At 47.6% G+C, this 10088-nt stretch overlaps 1 protein-coding gene and 1 long non-coding RNA gene across 6 annotated transcripts; both read right to left on the minus strand.

Moving 5' to 3' along the window:
• Positions 1-294: 294 nt before the first annotated feature.
• tdp2b (tyrosyl-DNA phosphodiesterase 2b) lies at positions 295-10088 on the minus strand. The gene is made up of 7 exons (XM_052469110.1): positions 9863-10088; positions 9189-9319; positions 8625-8834; positions 4510-4601; positions 3167-3285; positions 2894-3064; positions 295-1333 (listed from the first exon to the last, which is right to left on the minus strand). Exons 1-7 carry the CDS (start codon positions 9995-9997, stop codon positions 1052-1054), a joined length of 1140 nt encoding a protein of 379 aa, XP_052325070.1. The 5' UTR covers positions 9998-10088; the 3' UTR covers positions 295-1051.
• LOC127909121 (uncharacterized) lies at positions 1340-2886 on the minus strand. 5 transcript variants are annotated; one of them, XR_008069756.1, is made up of 4 exons: positions 2367-2886; positions 2165-2310; positions 1736-1808; positions 1340-1587 (listed from the first exon to the last, which is right to left on the minus strand). It is a non-coding gene; the product is annotated as an uncharacterized LOC127909121 (long non-coding RNA). The 5 variants fall into 5 exon arrangements; XR_008069754.1 differs by lacking the exon at positions 1736-1808 and adding an exon at positions 2019-2091; XR_008069752.1 differs by lacking the exon at positions 1736-1808 and having other exon boundaries at positions 1340-1514.

Consider the following 10088-nt stretch of genomic DNA (forward strand, 5'->3'; position numbering starts at 1 on the left):
AAATGAAATCTGATCTAATCTGAGACCAGGAGGAGAGAACATGCTGTGTAGGCTGAGGATTGTTGGCAAGGACACCAACTTGAAAAAAAAAAAGCTTTTTAGCATCGTGACATGTCCTCTTTCTTCCTTTAAAAAAAAATTAAATAAAATTGGCCAATCAAATTCTGACAGAAGGCAGTGAGACAGGAACAGATGTCTCTTAAACTAACCTTTGTCATGGAAATTGATGAGCATTTTGATAATTTGTGCAACGTCACTCCCTAGGAGTTTAAACGATGTCATTAGAAGCCTCTCTGGTGAAGAAAAACATGCCTTTTATTCCAGAATGTATTTATTTCAATGTCCAGGACTAAAAAATAAACTTGAGGGAAATCATCATCATCTTCACATGTCACACTTCTGAAATTAAAACCAAACACATATTGAAATTTAAAAAATGAGAGCCGAAGCCTATTAGGAGACGACAGCATAAAGCATTTAAACACTGGGATAAGATCCACACAGCTGCTGTCCAAAATGACACCCCTATTCCCTATATAGTGCACTCCTTTTCACCAGTTTTACGGTCTCTGGTCCAAAGTAGTGCACTAAAATAGAGAGGCATTTCGGACATTCAACATTTCCATTCTGAGGGCGTGTTAGGCGTGAGGTGACCAAGGCAAGATTGAAACCTTCCTGTCCTCAGCTCAAGGCACTACAATAACAGGTGAGCCAGCCGTCTCTGATCCTACAGTCAGTGGCCATACAGAGACTGTGTTTGCTACCGATCCAATATTAGAGCAACTACACTGCTCAAAAAAAAATAAAAGGGAACACTTAAACCCACACAATGTAACTTCAAGTCAATCACATCTCATTCAGATGTGTTATTTTAGTGTTCCCTTTATTTTTTTGAGCAACTATAACCTTTTAACTGTTCGTTAGGAAAGTTAGCCTCTAGCCTCTGCTGGGACCACTACACGCAAACATGTTCCCCATCTCATATTGGTTCCTGGTCAAAAGCAGTGCACTACAGGGATCAATTTGGGACACGACCCTTAAGTCTCAGGAGCTAAAGGATAAAGCTGCAGTAGATTCCCCAGTGATCACTGGTGTAGCGACCACAGTCCAGCTTCTCTAAACCCACCAGGGCCATGTGGTCTGGGGTCATCCGGGACCCGGGGCCCTCCTTGGCCGGTCGGAGGTAGACGCGGTCAAAACGACACCTGCTGACATACGGTACACTCTTGTTGCTGTTGGCCCTGGTGTCCCAGGTGTATCTGCAGTGCTCCTGTTTCCCCAGCTGCTCCCACACGTCACACACCCCACCGGGCAGACCTCCAACCTTGGTCACCTGAGACAGAAATAAAATGTTAGACAAAGTGTTGACAGATTCAGACCTGCTGTTTTCAACTGTCTAGAGACGGCAGGAACGGTAGAGATACTCTGAATGTGGTGCTACCTGTCCCAGACCTGCTGTTTTCAACTGTCTAGAGACAGCAGGAGTGGTAGAGATACTCTGAATGTGGTGCTACCTGTCCCAGACCTGCTGTTTTCAACTGTCTAGAGACAGCAGGAGTGGTAGAGATACTCTGAATGTGGTGCTACCTGTCCCAGACCTGCTGTTTTCAACTCTCTAGAGACAGCAGGAACGGTAGAGATACTCTGAATGTGGTGCTACCTGTCCCAGACCTGCTGTTTTTCAACTCTCTAGAGACAGCAGGAAGTGGTAGAGATACTCTGAATGTGGTGCTACCTGTCCCAGACCTGCTGTTTTCAACTCTCTAGAGACGGCAGGAGTGGTAGAGATACTCTGAATGTGGTGCTACCTGTCCCAGACCTGCTGTTTTCAACTCTCTAGAGACAGCAGGAACGGTAGAGATACTCTGAATGTGGTGCTACCTGTCCCAGACCTGCTGTTTTCAACTCTCTAGAGACAGCAGGAACGGTAGAGATACTCTGAATGTGGTGCTACCTGTCCCAGACCTGCTGTTTTAGAGACGGCAGGAGTGGTAGAGATACTCTGAATGTGGTGCTACCTGTCCCAGACCTGCTGTTTTCAACTCTCTAGAGACGGCAGGAGTGGTAGAGATACTCTGAATGTGGTGCTACCTGTCCCAGACCTGCTGTTTTCAACTCTCTAGAGACAGCAGGAACGGTAGAGATACTCTGAATGTGGTGCTACCTGTCCCAGACCTGCTGTTTTCAACTCTCTAGAGACAGCAGGAGTGGTAGAGATACTCTGAATGTGGTGCTACCTGTCCCAGACCTGCTGTTTTCAACTCTCTAGAGACAGCAGGAGTGGTAGAGATACTCTGAATGTGGTGCTACCTGTCCCAGACCTGCTGTTTTCAACTCTCTAGAGACAGCAGGAGTGGTGGTGCTACCTGTCCCAGACCTGCTGTTTTCAACTCTCTAGAGACAGCAGGAGTGGTAGAGATACTCTGAATGTGGTGCTACCTGTCCCAGACCTGCTGTTTTCAACTCTCTAGAGACAGCAGGAGTGGTAGAGATACTCTTAATGATCGGCTATGAAAAGCCAACTGACATTTACTCCTGAGGTGCTGACTTGCTGCACCCTCGACAACTACTGTGATTGTTATTATTTGACCATGCTGAACATTTGAACATCTTGGCCATGTTCTGTTATAATCTCCACCTGGCACAGCCAGAAGAGGACTGGCCACCCCTCATAGCCTGGTTCCTCTCTAGGTTTTGGAGTTTTTCCTAGCCACCGTGCTTCTACTACACCTGTATTGCTTGCTGTTTGGGGTTTTAGGCTGGGTTTCTGTACAGCACTTTGAGATATCAGCTGATGTACGAAGGGCTATATAAATAAATTTGACATTGATGAGAAAGAATGAGAGGCCAGAGAGAAAGAATGGTTTCAGGATAACGCAGAGAGAGACCTAACCTCGGCGTCCCTCAGGTTAGTGTCCCCTCCAAATAGGACAGTCACGTTAGTGGGAGCCTCCCTCATCCTCTTCAGCACCACACTCAGCTGTTTCATCCTCTCCTCTGCCTGTCCCTTACAGCTCTCAAAGTGGGACGTCATCACGCACAGCTCCTGGTCCCTGAACGTCACCTGAGGCCCAATGGACACGCACAGCGACAGCGCTACCATAAGCTGTGTAGTAATAAAGACAATGACCCGTTTACGACTCCTGGGTTTTAAAACTAAACCTACTTGAGCAAGGAGCAGATTCCTCATCATCTGAGTGGTCGGGTAACTGATGATGTCACTATTCAGGAGTTTGACTCTGGACTTCTTCAGCATCAAACCGGTGAAGTACCCCTCCTCGCCTCCTGACAATGAGGAAGTAAAATGTGTCATGGCATAATTTATTTATTTATTTATATATATCTCACACAGAGATTCTACAAAATATTAGGGACAACTTCCTAATATTGAGTTGCACCCCCTTTTGCCCTCAGAACAGCCTCACTTTGTCTGGGGATGGACTCTACAAGGTGTCCAAAGCGCTCCACAGGGATGCTGGCCCATGTTTATTCCAATGCCCCACCATAATTTGCAAATAAATTCATTAAAAATCCTACAATGTGATTTTCTTCTCTCTCATTTTATCTGTCATAGTTGAAGTGTACATATGATGAAAATTACAGGCCTCTCTCATCTTTAAGTGGGAGAACTTGCACAATTGGTGGCTGACTAAATACTTTTTTGCCCCCCTGAACGAGGCAGTTAACCCACTGTTCCCCTGAACAAGGCAGTTAACCCGCTGTTCCCCTGAACGAGGCAGTTAACCCACTGTTCCCCTGGACAAGGCAGTTAACCCGCTGTTCCCCTGAACGAGGCAGTTAACCCACTGTTCCCCTGGACAAGGCAGTTAACCCACTGTTCCCCTGGACGAGGCAGTTAACCCACTGTTCCCCTGGACAAGGCAGTTAACCCACTGTTCCCCTGAACGAGGCAGTTAACCCACTGTTCCCCTGAACGAGGCAGTTAACCCACTGTTCCCCTGGACGAGGCAGTTAACCCACTGTTCCCCTGAACGAGGCAGTTAACCCACTGTTCCCCTGAACGAGGCAGTTAACCCACTGTTCCCCTGAACGAGGCAGTTAACCCACTGTTCCCTGAACGAGGCAGTTAACCCACTGTTCCCCTGAACGAGGCAGTTAACCCACTGTTCCCTGAAAGAGGCAGTTAACCCACTGTTCCCCTGAACAAGGAAGTTAACCCACTGTTCCCCTGGACAAGGCAGTTAACCCGCTGTTCCCCTGATCAAGGCAGTTAACCCACTGTTCCCCTGGACAAGGCAGTTAACCCACTGTTCCCCTGAACAAGGCAGTTAACCCACTGTTCCCCTGGCGCCGAAGACGTGGATGTTGATTAAGGCAGCGACCCTCACCTCTCTGATTCAGAGGGGTTGGGTTATATGCAGAAGACACATTTCTGTTGAACAACTGACAAGTTATCCCCCCTTTCCGTAACTAATTGCGCATCCTAAGTATTGTGCTACTATGGGAATGTAGGTGTTATCTAGATATGGTAAAACTGCCACACCATACCCTCAATGACGGTGTAGCTGACGGCTCGCTTCTTGAGGTACTGAACATACGGTTCAATGAGTTCCTGCAGAAACACCACGTCAGGGGTGTACCTTAAAGGAGAGGAGAGAACGACGTTAAAATATGTTAACAGACAGACCCATCATATCCACAACTAGTGTCCATTTCAAATGCAAAAGACATTTCTGTGAATTTCGTCCCATAATTCCCCCGTGACGTTTTGGATCTGCCTGAAGTGTAGGCGATCCCAGAGACATGTCCTTGAGTTTAGAGGAAGGATGTTAGCCATGCATTTCACATAGGTTGTGTGTATTCTACATAGACCCAAAAACCAGAGCCCCAGGCCAGCTGTTCCCTAAACCCCAGGCCGGCTGTTCCCTAAACCCCAGGCCGGCTGTTCCCTAAACCCCAGGCCAGCTGTTCCCTAAACCCCAGGCCGGCTGTTCCCTAAACCCCGGGCCAGCTGTTCCCTAAACCCCTGGCCGGCTGTTCCCTAAACCCCGGGCCGGCTGTTCCCTAAACCCCGGGCCGGCTGTTCCCTAAACCCCGGGCCGGCTGTTCCCTAAACCCCGGGCCGGCTGTTCCCTAAACCCCGGGCCGGCTGTTCCCTAAACCCCGGGCCGGCTGTTCCCTAAACCCCGGGCCGGCTGTTCCCTAAACCCCGGGCCGGCTGTTCCCTAAACCCAGGGCCGGCTGTTCCCTAAACCCAGGGCCGGCTGTTCCCTAAACCCAGGGCCGGCTGTTCCCTAAACCCCAGGCCGGCTGTTCCCTAAAACACTAGGCCAGCTGTTCCCTAAAACACTAGGCCAGCTGTTCCCTAAAACACTAGGCCGGCTGTTCCCTAAAACACTAGGCCGGCTGTTCCCTAAAGGCCAGCTGTTCCCTAAAACACTAGGCCAGCTGTTCCCAAAACACTAGGCCAGCTGTTCCCTAAAACACTAGGCCAGCTGTTCCCTAAACCCCGGGCCAGCTGTTCCCTAAAACACTAGGCCGGCTGTTCCCTAAAACACTAGGCCGGCTGTTCCCTAAAACACTAGGCCGGCTGTTCCCTAAAACACTAGGCCGGCTGTTCCCTAAAACACTAGGCCGGCTGTTCCCTAAAACACTAGGCCGGCTGTTCCCTAAAACACTAGGGCCGGCTGTTCCCTAAAACACTAGGCCGGCTGTTCCCTAAAACACTAGGCCGGCTGTTCCCTAAAACACTAGGCCGGCTGTTCCCTAAAACACTAGGCCAACTGTTCCCTAAAACACTAGGCCAGCTGTTCCTAAAACACTAGGCCAGCTGTTCCTAAATCACTAGGCCAGCTGTTCCTAAATCACTAGGCCAGCTGTTCCCTAAAACACTAGGCCAGCTGTTCCCTAAAACACTAGGCCAGCTGTTCCCCAAAACACTAGGCCAGCTGTTCCCCAAAACACTAGGCCAGCTGTTCCCCAAAACACTAGGCCAGCTGTTCCCTAAAACACTAGGCCAACTGTTCCCCGAAACACTAGGCCAGCTGTTCCCTAAAACACTAGGCCAGCTGTTCCCAAAACACTAGGCCAGCTGTTCCCCAAAACACTAGGCCAGCTGTTCCCCAAAACACTAGGCCAGCTGTTCCCTAAAACACTAGGACAACTGTTCCCCGAAACACTAGGCCAGCTGTTCCCTAAAACACTAGGCCAGCTGTTCCCCAAAACACTAGGCCAGCTGTTCCCTAAAACACTAGGCCAACTGTTCCCTAAAACACTAGGCCAACTGTTCCCTAAAACACTAGGCCAACTGTTCCCTAAAACACTAGGCCAGCTGTTCCCTAAAACACTAGGCCAGCTGTTCCTAAAACACTTGGCCAGCTGTTCCCAAAACACTAGGCCAGCTGTTCCCCAAAACACTAGGCCAGCTGTTCCCCAAAACACTAGGCCAGCTGTTCCCCAAAACACTAGGCCAGCTGTTCCTAAAACACTAGGCCAGCTGTTCCTAAAACACTAGGCCAGCTGTTCCTAAAACACTAGGCCAGCTGTTCCTAAAACACTAGGCCAGCTGTTCCCCAAAACACTAGGCCAGCTGTTCCCCAAAACACTAGGCCAGCTGTTCCCCAAAACACTAGGCCGGCTGTTCCCTAAAACACTAGGCCGGCTGTTCCCTAAAACACTAGGCCGGCTGTTCCCTAAAACACTAGGCCGGCTGTTCCCTAAAACACTAGGCCGGCTGTTTAAAACACTAGGCCAGCTGTTCCTAAAACACTAGGCCGGCTGTTCCCTAAAACACTAGGCCGGCTGTTCCCTAAAACACTAGGCCGGCTGTTCCCTAAAACACAGGCCGGCTGTTCCCTAAACCCCGGGCCAGCTGTTCCCTAAAACACTAGGCCGGCTGTTCCCTAAACCCCAGGCCGGCTGTTCCCTAAAACACTAGGCCAGCTGTTCCCTAAAACACTAGGCCAGCTGTTCCCTAAAACACTAGGCCGGCTGTTCCCTAAAACACTAGGCCGTCTGTTCCCAAAACACTAGGCCGTCTGTTCCCAAAACACTAGGCCAGCTGTTCTCTAAAACACTAGGCCAGCTGTTCTCTAAAACACTAGGCCAGCTGTTCCCTAAAACACTAGACCAGCTGTTCCCTAAAACACTAGACCAGCTGTTCCCTAAAACACTAGGCCAGCTGTTCCCTAAAACACTAGGCCAGCTGTTCCCTAAAACACTAGGCCAGCTGTTCCCCAAAACACTAGGCCAGCTGTTCCCTAAAACACTAGGCCAACTGTTCCCCAAAACACTAGGCCAGCTGTTCCCTAAAACACTAGGCCAGCTGTTCCCCAAAACACTAGGCCAGCTGTTCCCTAAAACACTAGGCCAGCTGTTCCCTAAAACACTAGGCCAGCTGTTCCCTAAAACACTAGGCCAGCTGTTCCTAAAACACTAGGCCAGCTGTTCCTAAAACACTAGGCCAGCTGTTCCTAAAACACTTGGCCAGCTGTTCCCAAAACACTAGGCCAGCTGTTCCCCAAAACACTAGGCCAGCTGTTCCCTAAAACACTAGGCCAGCTGTTCCTAAAACACTAGGCCAGCTGTTCCTAAAACACTAGGCCACCTGTTCCCTAAACCCCGGGCCGGCTGTTCCCTAAACCCCGGGCCGGCTGTTCCCTAAACCCCGGGCCGGCTGTTCCTAAACTAGGGGTCCCTGATATGAAAATGGGGCGGCGGGAGAATTGCCAAAATCCAGAAGAAAAAAAGTATATAATCTTTGTATATATAGTGTAGTATATAGTATATAATCTTTATATATATATAGTGTAGTATAAAGTATATAATCTTTGTATCTAAAAATCATTGTAATATGGTTAACCTTAAAAATCAACATGAAAATTCAAGCCTGGTCTAAAGTAGTGTACTATATAGGGAATAGGGTTCCATAGGGCTCTGGTTTAAAGTAGTGTACTATATAGGGAATAGGGTTCCATAGGGTCCTGGTCTAAAGTAGTGCACTATATAGGGAATAGGGTTCCATAGGGCTCTGGTCTAAAGTAGTGTACTATATAGGGAATAGGGTTCCATAGGGCTCTGGTCTAAAGTAGTGTACTATATAGGGAATAGGGTTCCATAGGGCTCTGGTCTAAAGTAGTGTACTATATAGGGAATAGGGTTCCATAGGGCTCTGGTCTAAAGTAGTGCACTATATAGGGAATAGTGTTCCATAGGGCTCTGGTCTAAAGTAGTACACTATAATAGGGAATAGTGTTCCATAGGGCTCTGGTCTAAAGTAGTGCACTATATAGGGAATAGGGTTCCATAGGGCTCTGGTCTAAAGTAGTGTACTATATAGGGAATAGTGTTCCATAGGGCTCTGGTCTAAAGTAGTGCACTATATAGGGAATAGTGTTCCATAGGGCTCTGGTCTAAAGTAGTACACTATAATAGGGAATAGTGTTCCATAGGGCTCTGGTCTAAAGTAGTGCACTATATAGGGAATAGGGTTCCATAGGGCTCTGGTCTAAAGTAGTACACTATATAGGGAATAGGGTGCCATTTGGGATGCAGTTCAAGTAACCCAGAGAAAAGTCCTTGGGTTAAGAGTGAGGATGTTAAGGAAAGTATTTGACATGGTCCCATAATGGCTGACTAAAGACAGCTAACGAACAGCGACTCACAGGGCCAGATAGGAACAGAGACCCCTAGCACGCTCTCCCAGGTTCACGGTGTCCAGACCATCTACATTCCAAGAGATCAGTGACAGTTTGCCGTCATCCTGCTCCTCAGAGCCCGAGGTTTTAACTTCAGCTTTGGGTTCCACTGACTGGGAGGAGCTGGTCGACTTGGCGCTGCTGGAACAGGCAGGCTCTTCTGTGGTCAGGTCAATGCTGCAGGATTTACAAGGACAGATTAGGGCAGTGTTTTCCAGTCCCGAGGGCCCAAAGGGGGTGCACATTTCGGTTTTTGCACTAACACACTTGATTCAATTAATCATCAAGCCTTTGATTATTTGAACCTAAAGTGTTGAGGGTAATTGATAAGGCAGTAACTAAAACCCCTTTGGGCCCCCAGGACTGGGAAACACTGGACTACAGAAAATATCTAGACCAGCATTGTAAATAACTTGCCTAGTTATATAAAGGTTACAGAGGCTCACAGTTTATTTTACACTTGCCAAAATGACAAAATAAACATTGATATTGTAGACAGGCCAACGCATGAATATATATCACAATACATACCAGTCTATTTTCCCCTGTGGTTTGTCCAATTTCTGTCTTTTAACTTTAGGGGGGCTGATGTCCTTTTTTGGTGAATCTTCCACTGTAAAAACTGCCTCCATGTCAGCCTCGAAAAATGAGTTCAGAGCTCTCTGAAAAGGTAACACAACATACATGCAGTATAGAGAAGAAGGTTAATGTTTTTTTTCCCCCCCTCCAGACCTTAAAAACTAAAATGATAGTTAATTACGTTAAGTTAAATGTCCAACGCGTTGGATTCCATGGAAATAAGACGCCCTAACGTTGGGATGAGCAGCTACCGGAAGTGTTTGTCGAATCCAATGTGCTGCTATAGCATTAGTTAGCCTAGCATGCTGATGAACAAACAGCAGTATTGAAATTGTCCATTTCTCAGTTGGTGATATAATTAAGAGTGCACGGTCATCTCCCAACCCTGGGTTGGTTACATTTCCCCCGAGACATATCTCACGGCGCAGCCTCGATCCGACTACAGATGGGAAAACTTATTTTACTCTATATATTAGAAACTGTTTTTAAGGCAATATAATTTCTGACCAACTTTTATGTCTGTCATTGCAGACTGAGAGAAAAAAAGGGTCTGTGTTCCAAAGTTGTGTAGTCCTCCAATGTTAACTAATAAAATGGACTGATTGAAGCAGGATAATTTGCTATACCTCCATTTCCCAGTCATTTTCAGCAAGGTAACATTGAGCCACGGAGCTATCGGATCCTGTTACGGTCACAAACTCATCACACAGACCAGTCCTCGTTTCTTCTAAAGTCGACACGGACTTGGAGATATTACTCATGGTTTTATCAATTTTATAGCGACACGTAATCTTGTTTTAGATGCGAAGCAAAAGCATTTTTACTTCTTATTTGAGGTTTAACAGCAGTTGA

The sequence above is a fragment of the Oncorhynchus keta genome, chromosome 19, assembly GCF_023373465.1.
Source record: "Oncorhynchus keta strain PuntledgeMale-10-30-2019 chromosome 19, Oket_V2, whole genome shotgun sequence".
Lineage (NCBI taxonomy): Eukaryota > Metazoa > Chordata > Actinopteri > Salmoniformes > Salmonidae > Oncorhynchus > Oncorhynchus keta.

Excerpts from the sequence above, each read along its gene's own strand:
- tdp2b (XM_052469110.1), bottom strand. The coding sequence starts at position 9,997 with ATGAGTAATATCTCCAAGTCCGTGTCGACTTTAGAAGAAACGAGGACT. Across the intron at positions 8,835-9,188 it reads CCACAGGGGAAAATAGACTG|CATTGACCTGACCACAGAAG; the intron begins GTATGTATTGTG and ends TAAATCCTGCAG. Across the intron at positions 3,286-4,509 it reads CAGCTACACCGTCATTGAGG|GAGGCGAGGAGGGGTACTTC; the intron begins GTATGGTGTGGC and ends CCTCATTGTCAG.